This window comes from Mercenaria mercenaria, chromosome 3 (genome assembly GCF_021730395.1).
Source record: "Mercenaria mercenaria strain notata chromosome 3, MADL_Memer_1, whole genome shotgun sequence".
Classification (NCBI taxonomy): Eukaryota; Metazoa; Mollusca; class Bivalvia; order Venerida; family Veneridae; genus Mercenaria; species Mercenaria mercenaria.
Window position 1 is genome coordinate 28756664 of NC_069363.1, and position 17190 is coordinate 28773853.

The 17190-nt window shown below is 36.3% G+C and overlaps 1 protein-coding gene across 3 annotated transcripts in view; it reads left to right on the plus strand.

Annotated features, from left to right (window-relative positions):
- The window catches only part of LOC123525200 (sodium-coupled neutral amino acid transporter 9-like), a 77271-nt gene that overhangs the window by 15328 nt on the left and 44753 nt on the right, over nucleotides 1-17190 (plus strand). For all 3 annotated transcript variants that reach the window (XM_045304055.2, XM_045304053.2, XM_045304054.2), the window contains exons 5-7: nucleotides 8105-8198; nucleotides 10900-11067; nucleotides 14741-14782. In XM_045304055.2, coding sequence (XP_045159990.2) covers nucleotides 8105-8198; nucleotides 10900-11067; nucleotides 14741-14782 — 304 coding nt within the window. The remainder of the gene's footprint in view (nucleotides 1-8104; nucleotides 8199-10899; nucleotides 11068-14740; nucleotides 14783-17190) is intronic.

The window sequence follows — 17190 nt, forward strand, 5'->3', positions numbered from 1 at the left end:
AACTTTTAATAAACTTCTGTCAAATATTTATTCATATTTAATCTGATTGAACATGGTTCTACAACTTACAAAAAATGATAAAAAGTGTTTATTTAAGCGAATACTATTTAGTTTTTAAAAAAGGACGAGTGCATTTATGTTATGGAAACTTCCCGTGCACTCGCCAAATCCAAATCTTGTATAAAATCGTTTTGCGTTAAAGTATTTTATTTTCCTTTTGTAAACTTATTATTTATATTATACACGAATGATTTCTGCAATAAACCCTACAAAAATACCATTTATTAATAAAATACGGGTGTATTTCGGTTATGGAAATTTCCCGCGCGGTCGCCGAACTTCATTCTCGTATAAAATCATTTTGCGTAAACGTATTTTATTTTCCTTTCGTATGTTAATTATTTATGATATATATGATTGAATTATATCAAAACCCTTCAAAAATACCTTTAACTTAAAAAATACAGGTGTATTCCGGTTATGGAAAGTGTATTCCGGTGTATTCCGGTTTTTAGGTGGATTCCGCTTTAATGTGTGACCGTTATCTAGAGAAGTCTGTGTAAATTATAATTTTATTTGTATGCGCATTAGTTTTCTAATACAAGCTTAAAATGTATATGTCTCCTGACACATGTTTCTATTATATAATGCATTTTCTCTCATTTTTGAACAACTGTTTATGATAACAGGTTTTTCGACAGCTTCAGTGCCATTCTCTTTATGACCAAAATCGAAAATGATTGTACTGTAATTTTATTAACATTATATCAAACTCTTTACATATTATCCTATTTATCTTAACATTTAAAGTAGCCATGGCAACTAAGTTATTTAAAATATCTTATATCTTGCATTTTATTAATCCCCCATCACGAGTGGTGGACGGTTATAGGAATGGTCTCCATCCGTCCTTCTGTCTTCTGTCCTTCCGTCCGTGTCCGCTCTGTATCTCCTAAACCCCTTGAAGGATAATCATGAAACTTGGGTCAAATGATCACCTAATCAAGACGATGTGCAGAACGCATGAGTCAGCCATGTCCGCTCAAGGTCAAGGTCACAGCCACAACTCAAGGTCAAAGGTTTGAGCCTTCCATTTCGTGTCCGCTCTGTTTCACCTAAACACCTTGAAGGATAATCATGAAACATGGGTCAGATGATCACCTCATCAAGACGATGTGCAGAACTCATGTGTCAGCTCATGGTCGAGGTCACAACTCGAGGTTAGAAGTTTGAGCCTTCCAATTTTGTGTCTGCTATATATCTCCTAAACCCATTGAAGGATTTTCATTAAACTTGGGTCAAATGATCACCTCATCAAGACAATGTGCAGAACATATGAGTCAGCCATGTTGGTTAAAGGTCAAGATCACAATCAAGGTCAAATGTTTGAGCCTTCCATTTTGTGTCCGCTCTGTATCTCCTTAACCCCTTGAAGGATTTTCTTGAAACTTGAGTCAAATGATCACCTCATCAAGACAATGTGCAGAACTCATGAGTCAGCCATGTCAGCTCAAGGTCAAGGTCACAACTCAGGGTCAAATGTTTGAGCCTTCCATTTTATGTCTGCTCTGTATCTCCTAAACCTCTTGAAGGAATTTCAAGAAACTGGTCAAATGATCACCTTATCAAGATGATATTCAGAATTCATGAGTCAGCCTTGTCAGCTCAAGGTCAAGGTCACAACTCTGGGTCAAATGTTTGAGCCTTCCATTTTGTGTCCGCACTGTATCTCCTAAACCCCTTGAAGGAATTTCATGAAATTTTGGTCAAATGTGCAGAACTCACGGGTCAGCCATTTCTGTCTAAGGTCAAGGTCACAACTCAGGGTCAAATGTTTGAGCCTTCAATTTTGTGTCCGTTCTGTATCTCCTAAACCCCTTGAAGGATTTTCATGAAACTTGAGTTAATTGATCACCTCATCAAAACGATGTGCAGAACTCATGAGTCAGCCATGTTGGCTCAAGGTCAAGGTCACAACTCAAGGTCAAAGGTTTGAGCCTTCCATTTATGTCTGCTCTGTATCTCCTAAACCCCTTGAAGGATTTACGTATGACTTGGCTCTAATACTCCCCTTATCAAGACAATGTGCAAAATTCACCCCTGCCAGCTTAAGGTCAAGGTCACAACTCGATTGTTTAATGGTTCCACCCAATACCATGTCTTTCAGACTGCCTTGTAGTAATTTCTTCGAAATGTATTAAATAAATTTATCTTTCTTGTTAAATTTATCTTTCTTGTTCAATGTAGCTTCAGAACATCTTATTTCTAAAGTAAGTAATATGTTTGTTTTATTTGCATTTATTTAACCAAAATCAAAGCTTAAAATACTTCCAGCTGTTGTCCTCATCTGACTTTTTATGCTCTCATGGATAGTGTTGATATACAGATAATAAGCTGTGTTCTTTTGAACTTTACATTTACATATATAGGTCACAAGGGTCGTTTCAATGATAACATTAATTTTAAATTGTCTACTGAAATCTGAACAATTTTAGAGCATAGTTTTAATATATAATTACCAAATTATCAATGGAAATGAAAAAATAGATATTAGAAACCTGACTAAGTTTTATTATCCCCCCCACCTTTGAAAAAGGAGGGGTATGGTGTTTTGCAGATGTTGGTTGGTCGGTCTGTCTGTCGGTTGGTATGTCAGTCGGTATTTAGGCCAATCGGTTTCTGGATGATAGCTCAAGAACGCTTGGGCCTAGGATCATGAAAATTGAAAGGGAGGTTGGTCATGACCAGCAGATGGCCCCTGTTGATTTGAGGCCAGAAGGTTAAGGGTCAAGGTCACAGTGACCCGGAACAGTTAAACAGTTTCCAGATGATAACTCAAGAACGCTTGGGCCTAGGATCATGAAATTTGTAAGGGACGTTGGTCATGACCAGCAAATAAGCCCTATTGATTTTGAGGTCAGTAGGTCAAAGGTCAAGGTCACAATGACACGGAACAGTTTAACTGTTTCCGGAAAATAACTTCAGAATGCTTTGGCCTAGGACCATGAAACTTAATAGGGAGGTTGATCATGACCAGCAGATGACTCCTATTGATTTTGAGGTCAGAAGGTCAAGGTCACAGTGACCCAGAACAATTAAACCATTTCCGGACAATTACTTGAGAATGCTTGGGCCTAGGGAAACGAACTTAATAGGGAGGTTGATCATGACCAGCAGATGACCCCTATTGGTTTTGAGGTAAGTAGGTCAAAGGTCAAGGTCACAGTGGCCTGGAACAGTTATACCGTTTCCAGATGATTACTTGTGAACGCTTGGGCCTAGGATCATGAAACTTGATAGGGTGGTTGATCATGACCAGCAGATGACCCCTGTTGATTTTGAGGTCAGTAGGTCAAAGGTCAAGGTAACAATGACCTGAAAATTTCTGCTCCTTTTGCTGTTACTGAATGCATCAAGTTGTGGGGGAGAGGAGGGGAGCATTTCGTGTTCTATGAGCTTTTGTTTGAAAATTGCCTTAGTAAGTAACCTATCACCCAATAACATCAGTTTCCAGCATCCATTTTCTTATATTCCACATGACATTTTAATATATGTACATAAAAACAGCAAAATATTGATAATTATTTAAAGGGAAATACTAACAAAAGATATTTTTTGACAAATAATGCCTATTTAAAAATAGCTCAAATGAAGAATACTGCTCAGAATTATGTACTTAGCAGTTCTGCGTGGTAACTGACATGTAACATCATGATGTCAAGGGCGTCATTTTAATGCAACAAGGTTTTTTAGCATTTCTGAAAATGATATAAAGTTTTGTAAAAGATTTCAGTTTTATTAGATTGAAATCTGAACAGATCAGCAGATAGTGGTATCTGCTTTTTGCAGATAATTACTTCATAGAATGCGAAGAATTTGATTAAGTTTTAGCATAAATGCACCAACAGAAACTTAATTTACGCTAGGAAAGTCCAAGTAGAAATGGTGCAAGGTCTGTATTTAGTTTTGTCTGACTAAAAGCCCTGAAGAGTTTGAATTATTTATATGTGTTTTATTGTTGCTGGAATTTTGCCAATTTTGAGCTTTTGTTATCCTTGTATACATCTCCTGTGACCTGTATTTTGAATTAAGGATGACATTTCCATAAGAAAGTTCTCACCATTATTCTAGGACTTTCATATTCAGTGAACTTCTGCCAGAATGAACCACAACACACACAGTTTGTCTTGTTATTTTTGCCATTGCAGCGGCTTTGTGTTTGTTGTGTGGGACTGTGGTTATATTTGATGTGCATAATGATTTACAGGATTGTAGATTTACGTTTTATTTATGCCCCTATTGCTGAATAGCCAGGGGACATAATAAGAAAGTTATACATCTATTAATTGGTATGCCTGTCATTCCATCCAGCCATCACACTTTCTTGCTTACTTAACTGCTCCTACAGTTTCCAGTCATTCAAATAAAACTTGGTATGCATCATCAAAAAGAAGTGGACATACACATATTAACAGGATGTTCATGTTTGAATATTTTTTCCTGAGTTACGCTTCTTTTTTAGACTAACAGTATAGTATTTATTCTTGTGTTCTCAACTCCTACAGTTTCCTTTTAATTCAAAGGAAACTTTGTATATTTCATGACCATCAAGTGAATATGTGCATGTTTTCAGAACTTTCCTGCCAGATTGTTAATATTTGGGTTATGCCTCTTTTTTTCAACTTAGCAATATTACTACTTTATCTATACCATCTGCAGTTTTCATCAGTATCAAATTAAGAATCGGTTATTTATTCATTATTTAGGCATTATTAATCCATTAAACATCAGATCAGAGACAGATTAATGAATTTTTTTCAGAAAAATAAATATTATACAATTACGTTTAGTTTGTCATAAACATTGTTGTAAATCCTTATGTTAGCTTCCAGATGGGCAGTGTAAAGGTATACTACCTCCTTAATTGGAGATTCTAGTGTAGACCTTGATGAAACCACTCTAGAGATAGAAATATTGCTGGACTTCTAGCTCACCTGAGAACCGAGCTTTTATATTTATTGAATATCGGTCATCTGTCTGTCATTTTTAGCTCATCTGATTTTTTGAAAAAAAATGATGAGTTATTGTCATCACTTGAGCGGTTGTCGGCGTCGGCGTCGGCGTCGGCGTCGGCGTCTGCGTCGGCGTTGCCTGGTTAAGTTTTATGTTTAGGTCAGCTTTTCTCCTAAACTATCAAAGCTATTGCTTTGAAACTTGGAATACTTGTTCACCATCATAAGCTGACCCTGTATAGCAAGAAACATAACTCCATCTTGCTTTTTGCAAGATTTATGGCCCCTTTTGTACTTAGAAAATATCAGATTTCTTGGTTAAGTTTTATGTTTAGGTCAATTTTTCTCCTAAACTATCAAAGCTATTGCTTTGAAACTTGGAATACTTGTTCACCATCATAAGCAGACCCTGTACATCAAGAAACATAACTCCATCTTGCTTTTTGCAAGAATTATTGCCCCTTTTGGACTTAGAAAATCAGTTTTCTTGGTTAAGTTTTATGTTTAGGTCAGCTTTTATCCTAAACTATCAAAGCTATTGCTTTAAAACTTGCAACACTTTTTCACCATCATAGGCTGACCCTGTACAGCAAGAAACATAACTCCATCCTGCTTTTTGCAAGATTTATGGCCCCTTTTGGACTTAGAAAATATCAGATTTCTTGGTTAAGTTTTATGTTTAGGTAAACTTTTTCTCTTAAACTATCAAAGCTATTGCTTTGAAACTTGCAACACTTGTTCACCATCATAAGCTGACCCTGTACAGCAAGCAACATAACTCCATCCTGCTTTTTGCAATAATTATTGCCCCTTTTGGACTTAGAAAAATCATTTTCTTGGTTGAATATTATGTTTAAGTCAACTTTTCTCATAAACTATCAAAGCTATTGCTTTAAAACTTGCAACAGTTTTTCACCATCATAAGTGGACACTGTACATCAAGAAACATAACTCTATCCTGCTTTTTGCAAGAATGATGGCCCTTTTTAGACTTAGAAAATCATGGGTAGGACAATATTTCTATTATACAAAAAAAATCAGATGAGCGTCAGCACCCGCAAGGCGGTGCTCTTGTTAGCTCATCTGATTTTTTGAAAAAAAATGATGAGTTATTGTCATCACTTGAGCGGTTGTCGGCGTCGGCGTCGGCGTCGGCGTTGCCTGGTTAAGTTTTATGTTTAGGTCAGCTTTTCTCCTAAACTATCAAAGCTATTGCTTTGAAACTTGGAATACTTGTTCACCATCATAAGCTGACCCTGTATAGCAAGAAACATAACTCCATCTTGCTTTTTGCAAGATTTATGGCCCCTTTTGTACTTAGAAAATATCAGATTTCTTGGTTAAGTTTTATGTTTAGGTCAACTTTTCTCCCAAACTGTCAAAGCTATTGCTTTGAAACTTGGAATACTTGTTCACCATCATAAGCTGACCCTGTACAGCAAGAAACATAACTCCATCTTGCTTTTTGCAAGATTTATTGCCCCTTTTGGACTTAGAAAATCAGTTTTCTTTATGTTTAGGTCAGCTTTTATCCTAAACTATCAAAGCTATTGCTTTAAAACTTGCAACACTTGTTCACCATCATAAGTTGACCCTGTACAGCAAGAAACATAACTCCATCCTGCTTTTTGCAAGATTTATGACCCCTTTTGGACTTAGAAAATATCAGATTTCTTGGTTAAGTTTTATGTTTAGGTCAACTTTTTCTCTTAAACTATCAAAGCTATTGCTTTGAAACTTGCAACACTTGTTCACCATCATAAGCTGACCCTGTACAGCAAGCAGCGTAACTCCATCCTGATTTTTGCAATAATTATTGCCCCTTTTGGACTTAGAAAATCATTTTCTTGGTTGAGTATTATGTTTAAGTCAACTTTTCTCATAAACTATCAAAGCTATTGCTTTAAAACTTGCAACAGTTTTTCACCATCATAAGTGGACACTGTACATCAAGAAACATAACTCTATCCTGCTTTTTGCAAGAATGATGGCCCTTTTTAGACTTAGAAAATCATGGGTAGGACAATATTTCTATTACACAAAAAAAATCAGATGAGCGTCAGCACCCGCAAGGCGGTGCTCTTGTTCCGTCTGTCATCCACATCTCCTAAAATCACACAGGCAATTTTGACCAAACTTTCCAGGAATACTCCCTCAAAGATTTTCTCAGCAGAAACTGTTGGCCAAATTTCAAAACAATTTCACAATAATGTTCCTTTGACATACTTGTATCAAAGTCTTTTCAAGCTGTGTTGACTTATTTAAAGAACATTTCAGTCTGTGAAAAATAATTAGTATGATTTGTTATAAAGATATGTCTTTCATGAGGGGCCTCCGTGGCAGAGTGGTTAGAGTCATTGACTTCAAACCATTTGCCACTCATCGATGTGGGTTCGAAACCTCATTTGGGGCGTAGAATTCTTCATGTGAGGAAGCCATCCAGCTGGCTTACGGAAGGTCGGTGGTTCTACCTAGGTGCCCGCTCGTGATGAAATTGTGCAAGGAGGGGCACCTGGGGTCTTCCTCCACCATTAAAGCTGGAAAGTTGCCATATGACGTAAAATTGTGTTGGTACGACAATAAACCCAACAAAATAAAAAATAAAACGTCTTTCATGGGTCTGGGCTAGTTTTCTCTATATGGCTTTATTGAAAACTTGAAAAATATCCTAGTCTGGAACCACTGGCAAATTTGTGAATAATGTCAGGCGCATGCTTCTTTGGTGAATCTCTGCTAAGGTTTTTCAGATTATTTTAATTCTTCAAAAAATATGGCTTGCAAAATTAACAACAGAATATCTTAAGATATCCTCATGTTGTAAGCTACTGGTCCAGTCTGAAATAATTTGGCAATAGTGTTCTTTGATGACCTTGTACCCAGGTGAAATTTTGTTCAAATTATTCTGGTATGTCAAAACTATGGCCACTTGAAAGTAAAGTCACATTTTGCACAGTTTATTTATTGTGAGGAATAGCTTGCTCAATTTCAAAATAATTTCACATATTTTCTTGCATATCCCTCCACCAAAATTGATAAAGACAACTATGTAACTTAGTTGAGTACTCTACAACCAAAATGCGTTTTTTTTTCAGGCTGGTTTTACATGTGGTATAATACTCCTGTTGGCTTCGGCTGCGTTGATGCTCTATACAAGCTACAGAATACTACATGCTGTTAAATGCACAAGTAAGTTAACAAAGCAATGAATATTCTGAAATAAGTCATTTAAAGTCTTCATAATTTTTTTTTTTTTTTAGCTTAACAAGAAGTGCTCATTTCAATTGATGTCCATGAACTGTCCATCATTTCACTCAAATTTTCTCAAGCATTGAAGTCAGTTTTTACCAAACTTCACAGGAATGTTCCTTTGGTAGTCCCTTTTCATATTCTTATAAATCAATGTCAGCGCATAATGCAGAATTTTGGTTGACATGGCAGCTGAAAGGAAAACCTTTAAAGACCCCCTTAGAAACCACTGGCCAGATTTAAAATAATTTCACAAATGTTTCTTGGGTAACTGCTAACAGATTCCTTGAGATCATTTTGCTATGTGTAAAGCATAGCAATCAGGGGCAGAGTTGTTCTTCCTTATATAGCTGTAGTGGAAACTTTCAGAAACTTCATATCTGATTTCAAAATGAGCCTCTAACAAATTCCTTCAGGTCATTTTGCCTCAAAAATAAATGGCCAACAGGGTTTCTTTTATAATATGGTTATAGATGAAATATTTTCTTTTGTGACATTCTACCAAAGTCCTTCACATCCTTATGCTTTGTTAGCTCACCTGAGCACAAAGTGCTCAGGGTGAGGTATTGTGATTGCTCACTGTCTGGCCTCCGTCTGTTGTATGTCCGTCCGTCCATCATCCGTCTGTCGTCCGTCCGTCGTCTGTCCACACTTTCCTTTAAACAACATCTCCTCCTAAACCAACAGGCCAATTTTGATGAAACTTCACAGGGATGTTCCTTGGATGGTGTTCTTTCAAAATTGTTCAAAGAATTGAATTCCATACAGAATTCTGGTTGCCATGGCAACCAAAAGGAAAAACTTTGAAAATTTTCTTGTCCAAAACCGCAAGGCGTAGAGCCTCTGTATTTGGCCTGTAACATCATCTAATGGTTCTCTATGAAGATTGTTCAAATTATGCCCCTGAGGTGAAAAGAGGCCCCGCCCCGGGGGTCCCAAAATTTATATAGACATATAGGAAAAAAACTTTAAAAATTTTCTTGTCTGAAACCACAAGACCTACTCCCAAGTTTTACATAGTCTTATATAGGAAATTTTTTTTAAAATCTTCTTGTCTGAAACTGCACGGCCTAGGCTTTTGATATTTGGTATGTTGCATTGCCTAGTGGTCCTCTACCAAGATTATTCAAATTATGCCCCTAAGTTGAAAAGAGGTCCCACCCGGGGTGTCCCAAGTTTTACATAGACTTATATAGGAAAATTTTTTATAAATCTTCTTGTCTGAAATCACAAGACCTAGGCCTTTGATATTTGGTATGTAGCATTGCCTTGTGGTCCTCTACCAAGATTGTTCAAATTATGCCCCTGGGGTGAAAAGAGGCCCTGCCCTAGGGGTCCCAAGTTTTACATAGACGTATATAGGAATTTTTTGATAAGTTTAAAATGTTAAATTGTCTATAAATAAAAAAATATAAATTGATAAATGAAGTTTGTCATATTTGAGTCAAAAAGGTCTGCAATGTTTAAAATTTTGCTTGCCATAGAAATGATATCCTGTTGGTTATGAACAGTCACCCTCTGGATTATCACTGAGCACAGTTATTATTAGCAATAACACAGATCTGATTAAATATTGCATATGTTCTCTTTCACTCAGGTGAGCGATATAGGGCCATCATGGCCCTCTTGTTAAAACTCGTGGCCACCAGCCAGATTGAGAGGTTTTCATTATTTAGCTAAAGTTTGAACTTTGAGAAACTTGTTGTCAGAAACTGCTGGTGTGATTTCAACATAATTTTACAGAAATGTTCCTTAGGTGACCCTCTACCAAATCTGATCGGATCATCCCACTTTCTAAATGCATGGGTCACTGTTCCCTGTATGCATATAGTGAGAACTGTAAAGATATTTTTGTCAGAAACAATTCCTGGAATCATGATTTTAGAATTATTTCACACAAGTTAATCTTGGGTGACCCTATACCAAGAATGTTCAGATCATTCCATTTCAATTACAAGATCTAAGAATAGACAACTCTTCAAACAGCATTTCCTTGTAGACCACTGGTGGGATTTTGAAGGAATTTCTTTGAAATATTCCTAAGGTGACTTTCTGCCAAGAATATTCAGATTATTTGAAATTGTCTGACATAACTGTGAAAAAGTGACTACCAGAGTTACAAACAGAAAAATCTGCCAATGCTGCTTTCTTTATGTAGCAGTTTTGCAAAAAGTTGTAACATTTTCAGGGCCATTCCCAGAAAAAAATGCAGACTACAGTCATGTTATTTAAAAGTACTATGGTTTTGTGATAAATTGGAATTACAACTGATACAAGAAAAAAAAAAGAAATGTAAAAGACACATTTGTCGATGGCTTTCCTCTGAATCTGCAAGCCAGTTTTCAAATTAAGTAAGATTAAATTTTATGTGGATAAATCTCTTCCAAAGTTATAACCTTTAAGAGCTGTGGAATTCTGGACCATTATAGACCTCTTGTTTCAAAGTTGTGTGTAGTTTCAAATTGCACAGTCATAAGGTTTTCTTATTGCTGATAATAGTAAACTTGATCTGTGATGTACAAAAGGAATTTGTACTTGTTATAAAATGTATATATAAAATTTCTCTGACTTTACAGGCTGACTGCAGCAAGAAGCAACCAACTGCCAATAAAATAATAAAATATTTTATAAAATATTTCAGAGAGTACCAATGAAGTGATTGAATTTTCTGATGTATGCAAAGAGTATTTGGGTCGCTGGGCAGAGGTTATAGCATTTGTTTCATCGCTTCTGACACTGCTTGGAGGGATGATAGTGTACTGGATACTTCTGTCAAACTTTTTATATAATGTTGTAACCTTCATATATCGTAAGTGGGATGATTATTTACAGCAGTTTTAATTACAAAGGTAGTACAACAGACCTTTACTTATATTTAAATTCTATGTTTTATTTTGTGCAACCCAACACTGTAAGTAATTACTCCCTCACCACGCTCCCTTGCCAACTTCTTTCAAAAGTTTGGGAGAAAGAATGTTTTTTTTATTACACATTCAGTGTAATGGCCCCATTAATCCAATGGATTTAGTTTAATCCAGTAACGGTATGTAGTTATTATGACACCTCCCGCCACCCCACTGGGGGAGACACATTGTTTTTGCCCTGTCCTTTGGTCCGGCCGGCACAATTTCAGATCAATAACCGGAGAACCATTTGACTTCGAACCTTCAAACTTTATAGGGTGACAGAGCTTATGGAGTAGACGACTCCTATTGCTTTTGGGGTCACTCCATCAAAGGTCAAGGTCACAGGGGCCTGAACATGGAAAACCATTTCCGATCAATAACTTGAGAACCACTTGACCCAGAATGTTGAAACTTCATAGGATGATTGGACATGCAGAGTAGATGACCTAATGAGTTTTGGGTTACTCTGTTAAAGGTCAAGGTCACAGGGGCCTGAACATGAAAAACCATTTCCGGTCATTAACTTGAGAACCATTTGACCTAGAACTTCAGACTTCATAGAGTGATAGGACTTACGAGGTAGATGACCCCTATTGTTTTTGGGGTCACTCCATCAAAGGTCAGGGTCACAGGGGCCTACCGTCCATCACACTTCATTTTTGATCAATAACTGGAGAACCATTTGACCTAGACACTTCAAACTTCATACTTAGCTAGGGCTTACAGAGTAGATGATCCCTATTATTTTGGGGGTTACTAGATCAAAGGTCAAGGTCACAGGGGCTCTGAACATGGAAAACCATATTTGATCAGTGACTTGAGAACCACTTGACCTAGAATGTTGAAACTTAATAGGATGAATTTGGTCATATAGAGTAAATGACCCCTATTGATTTTTGGGTCATTTGATCAAAGGTCAAGGTCACAGAGACCAGAACATGGAAAACAGTTTCCGGTCAATAACTTGAGAATCATATGAACTAGAACCTTCAAACTTCATACGATGATAGGACTTACAGAGTAGATGACCTTTAACATTTTTGGGGTCACTTGAGCTAAGGTCAAGGTCACAGGTGCCTGAACATGGAAAAACCTTTCCAATCAAATACTTGAGAACCACTTAACCCAGAATGTTGAAACTTCATAGGATGATTGGACATGTGGAGTAGATGACCCCTATTGATTTTTGGGTCATTCGATCATAGGTCAAGGTCACAGTGACCTGAACATGGAAAACGGTTTTCGATCAATAATTTGAGAAGCACCTGACCCAGAATGTTGAAACTTCATAGGATGATTGGACATGCAAGGTAGATGATCCCTATTGCAGCCAACTATCAGGGTCTCTTTGACTTTCACTCCTGTACTCTATTGACTTCTTGCCTATTAAGACTGTGCACTTGGGGAGACATGCGCTTTTCTACAAAAGCATCTTCTAGTTATAGGTATAAATTTAAACATAATGTAACTTTTATCTTGGGCATCTGCTACAATTTTCAATGTTTTGATTTTAATAAAAAAAAAAAAACTCAGTCCCTATCCTACCTAAGTTTTTCGGAAGCATTGCCCTAAATTCAGATTTTTTTTTGGTTTTGGCATAAGTAGAGAAAAAGGAATAAATTAGTTTTTAGCTCACCTGTCACAAAGTGACAAGGTGAGCTATTGTGACTGCTTGATGTCCGTCGTCAGTCCTCCGTCGTGCGTCAACAATTTCTAAAAAAATCTTCTTCTTGAAAACCACTGGGCAGGATTACACCAAACTTCACAGGAATGATCCTTGGGTGGCTCCTTTCAAAATTGTTCAAAGAATTGAATTCCATGCAGAACTCTGGTTGCCATGGCAACCGAAAGGAAAAACTTTAAAAATCTTCTTGTCCAAAACCACAGGGCATGGGGCTTTGATATCTGGTGTGTAACATCATCTAGTGGTCCTCTACCAAAATTGTTCAAATTATCCCCCGAGGGTCAAATATGGCCCCGCTCCGGGGGTTACATGGTTTATATAGACTTATATAGGGAAAACTTTGAAATCTTCTTGTACAAAACCACATGGCCTAGGGCTTTAATATTTGGTATGTAGCATCATCTAGTGGTCCTCTACCAAGATTGTTCAAATTATCCCCCTTAGATCAAATATGGCCCCCACCCCAAGAGTCCCAAGTTTTACATAGACTTATATAGGAAAATTTCTAAAAAAATCTTCTTCTTGAAAACCACTGGGCAAAATTACACCAAACTTCACAGGAATGATCCTTGGGTGGCCCCATTTCAAAATTGTTCAAAGAATTGAATTCCATGCAGAACTCTGATTGCCATGGCAGCCGAAAGGAAAAACTTTAAAAATCTTCTTGTCCAAAACAACAGGGCCTAGGACTTTGATAGCTAATGTGGCATCATCTAGTGGTCCTCTACCAAAATTGTTCAAATTATCCCCCTAGGGTCAAATATGGCCCCGCCTCGGGGGTCCCAAGTTTTACATAGACTTATATAGGAAAAAAAGTTTAAAAACCTTCTTGTCTGAAACCACAACACTTAGACCTTTGATATTTAATTTGTTGCATTGTCTTATGGTCCTCAACCAAAATTGTTCAAATTGAACCCCTTGGGTGAAAAGAGGCCCTGCTCTGGGGGTCCCAAATTTTATATAGACTTATATAGGAAAAAGCTTTAAAAATCATCTTGTCTGAAACCATATGACCTAGGCTTTTGATATTTGGTATGGTGCATTGTCTAGTAGTCCTCTACCAAAATTGTTCAAATTATGCCTCTGGGGTTAAAAGAGGCCCCGCCCTGGGGTCACTTAGTTATTATGTGAGTTATATAGGAAAAATACTTAAAAAATCATCTGATCCTATTTCCAAGACTGTTTAATTATAATTACCTGATGACCCCAAGTAATATGATGTCACTTGACTGTGACCTTGACCTACTGACCTACTTTCTTGTTTTTTAATATACAGCCTTGAAATTTTGATGACATACACAGTTTTGCACACAAATCATAAAATTGAATTTCATTGACCACGAATGTGACCTACTGACATTCTTAATATTTTATCATCAGTTTGACATTTGAAACATGTAGCTCATATTACTCAGGTGAGCGATCCAGGGTCATCATGACCCTCTTGTTCATTCTTTTGGTAGAAGTCACCATTTGACTTAGATTGTGCCTGAGTGACTGTAACAAAATATGTTTTCTTTGAAACCTCAATATTTAGTAGAGATTGGGAAGAAGTTAGCAATTACATAAGTTCTCATGGAACCAAGGTTATAAAAGTAATTTTTGAAACCAGTCTCTGAACTCAGAAGATCTTTGATTGCTGGTAAGATGGCAAGCCTGTATCATGAGACTGTTCTTCAAATCAGTGTGTGCTGTATAACCCTTGTCTGCCTATTTGTATACACTTCTTTCTAGGTGGTCTGACTTGTTACACAGATTTGTTGAAGTATTGTTCTTAATATTGCATGGTTTATAGTCTCCAGGGTGATTAGAGTAGAAGTATATAGTTTAAATCTACTACAGGTATATCAGCATTTAATCCTCTGCTAAGAAAATCATTGAATGTATTTCAGATCATGCACAGGGTGACGAGGTCTCCACAAAAGGAAGCTCAGGTGAGTTAGATATCAACTCAGTTCCTCCAGAAGTTCTACAAAGCATTTGTTTCTCCCAGCTAAATCAGTGGTTTTATCACCAAAAACTAATATTAACCCTTTACCACACAGAACAGAAGCTAAAGTAACCTCTTTTACATAACACTGATAAGTGATAATCAATAATCAATAATTGGTATATGGCTGATAAGCGTGACTGTCTTATCTGAACAGAGGTGTTGGCATTATTTTGCAATTACACATACTCATGTTAAAAATGCCATTATTTTCTGAAAGTTTGACATTATTTTTGTTGATATAAAGTTTATAGCAATTTAAATTCTCTTTCCGATGATACAAAATTTATTGTAGTTTCTCTTTGAGTTTTGAAGATATAAAGTGTTAAAGTAAGGGAATTATATTTTTAGGCATAAAATTCTGTTTTGGATTACTTTCACATTGAAATTCATATACAATTTCATTTTGATGTTTGAAAGTTTGATTTATAGTTAATAGACTTATCTTCCGAATCGGAATCGGTAAGTATTTATATAAAAAAAAACAACCATCAAACTGAATAACACGACACAAATAACGGATCGTAAAATTTCTGAAAGTGCAAAAAGAACGCTGAGATCAAGATTCGTAACCGACTACAGTATTCTTGTGCTAAAACTTAAAATATTTTTTAGATAATATTACGTAATATTTTGATGATCAAACGTCGGTACATCACGGGTGACTTCCGCTGCAATTAACTCTTGGGGTGTCATAAAATATTTGGAAGCCGCGATCCTTCTGTTTTGATTAACACTTCCCGTTATGTAAGGCCATAAATTCTAAGCCATCGTAAACACACACTGTTGTTTAGGGGAAATTTGCATGTATCACGTGTGACCTTCACGACCTAACACATTTAAAAATACTTAGATGTTAAATGGTTGTTATTTTTAGAACGTGGAAAGTCCCGCGAACCGGCCAGTTGCAAGCAGTTTTCTCAGTAATTTTTCATGACGTAGCGTCGTGCACATGTAGGAAAAAACCCCGGTGTCTTTCTTTGCAAAGTACTCAATATATTTAAATAGTAACCACATGATCTTGTACGTAAATTATGGTGACGAAATCCCATATTTTGAGTTAGTAAACATCCGGAATTTGTTTCTTTAGGAAAAGAACGAAAATAAAGCGATTGATTATGAGACACGGGATAAAACGATTCTGTTCAAATGGTCGTTAATCGGTATTATACGTTTCTATCGGGTAACCGATAGACACGGGTCAATACGTTTCTGTTTGGTAATCGATAGATACGGTGATAAACGTATCGATGTGGGAAAGGGTTAAGGAAAATTGCAGCTTTGATAGAGCTGTCTTATTTAGTGACAGAATAATTATTACTATACCACATTTATATAGCACTTTTTTTATGTTCAGATGTGCTTTACAGAATACTAGTATATTGCAAAAAATCAATTACAAATTCAATGCAATGAAAAAAAATGCCTATCTACATTAACAAAGCATGAATATAAAACATAAATAAAACCAAACAAGACAAACATATATACAATTAAAAATAATAAGTGACAGAAACAAAATCTAAACTTTTGAAAGGTTGAATGAATTGAATTCACTGTTGGTACACAGGTATATAATGATAATAATAAGGCCTAACTAAACTAAAGGAACCAGCGTGGGAGCCATCTGGTCTAGTCGTGTAATGGCTGCCAGGTATTTGAACACTAATTTTTCACTTGGCATGGCAACAGAGATCTAAATTGAGGCTAGTTTTTGTTTAAATTTCATTGTGGATGTATTGTTGACATTTTGGTAGGAAAAATGGGAGAGCAGGTTGTATTTGGTGAAGTCAAGCTCCATTTTAGTATGAGTAGTACTTGCAGGTCACAGCAGTGTGATTTTGATGTCAGTTTACAGTAAGTAAATGTGACCAGAGAAATCTTTCTTAGCAGATACATGACCCCTACTTTTCTCTTCATTTTATATCAGTTTTATCATAACTCTTTAAAATGAGGTAAGGATTTGTTCTCTGAAATGGGTCTAGCTATGTTTGGTAGCTCTTTGAAACAGGTCAGTTTTATATAGAATATATAGGGGAAACTATTTAGGCTATTGTGACCTATAAGAAAATGTGGGCAAAAAATGAGATTTGTCCAGATATTGATATAAATGAACTAGTTTGGTCAGATTTTGGTAAAAAATGAGCATTTCATTGAAATTTTGCTGCAAAAATTGGTAAAAACCCAAAAAATCACATTTTCACTGTCTTGGGGGTATTTTTTTTAAAAAATGCAAATTTGCTCTCTAAATTATGCCCATCTATACCTTTCAGAGGGGACATTTGGTATATTTCAAAGTGTTAATGTGTAATTTGCTTGCAAATTATGGTGAAAATTTATGAAATAGGGCAA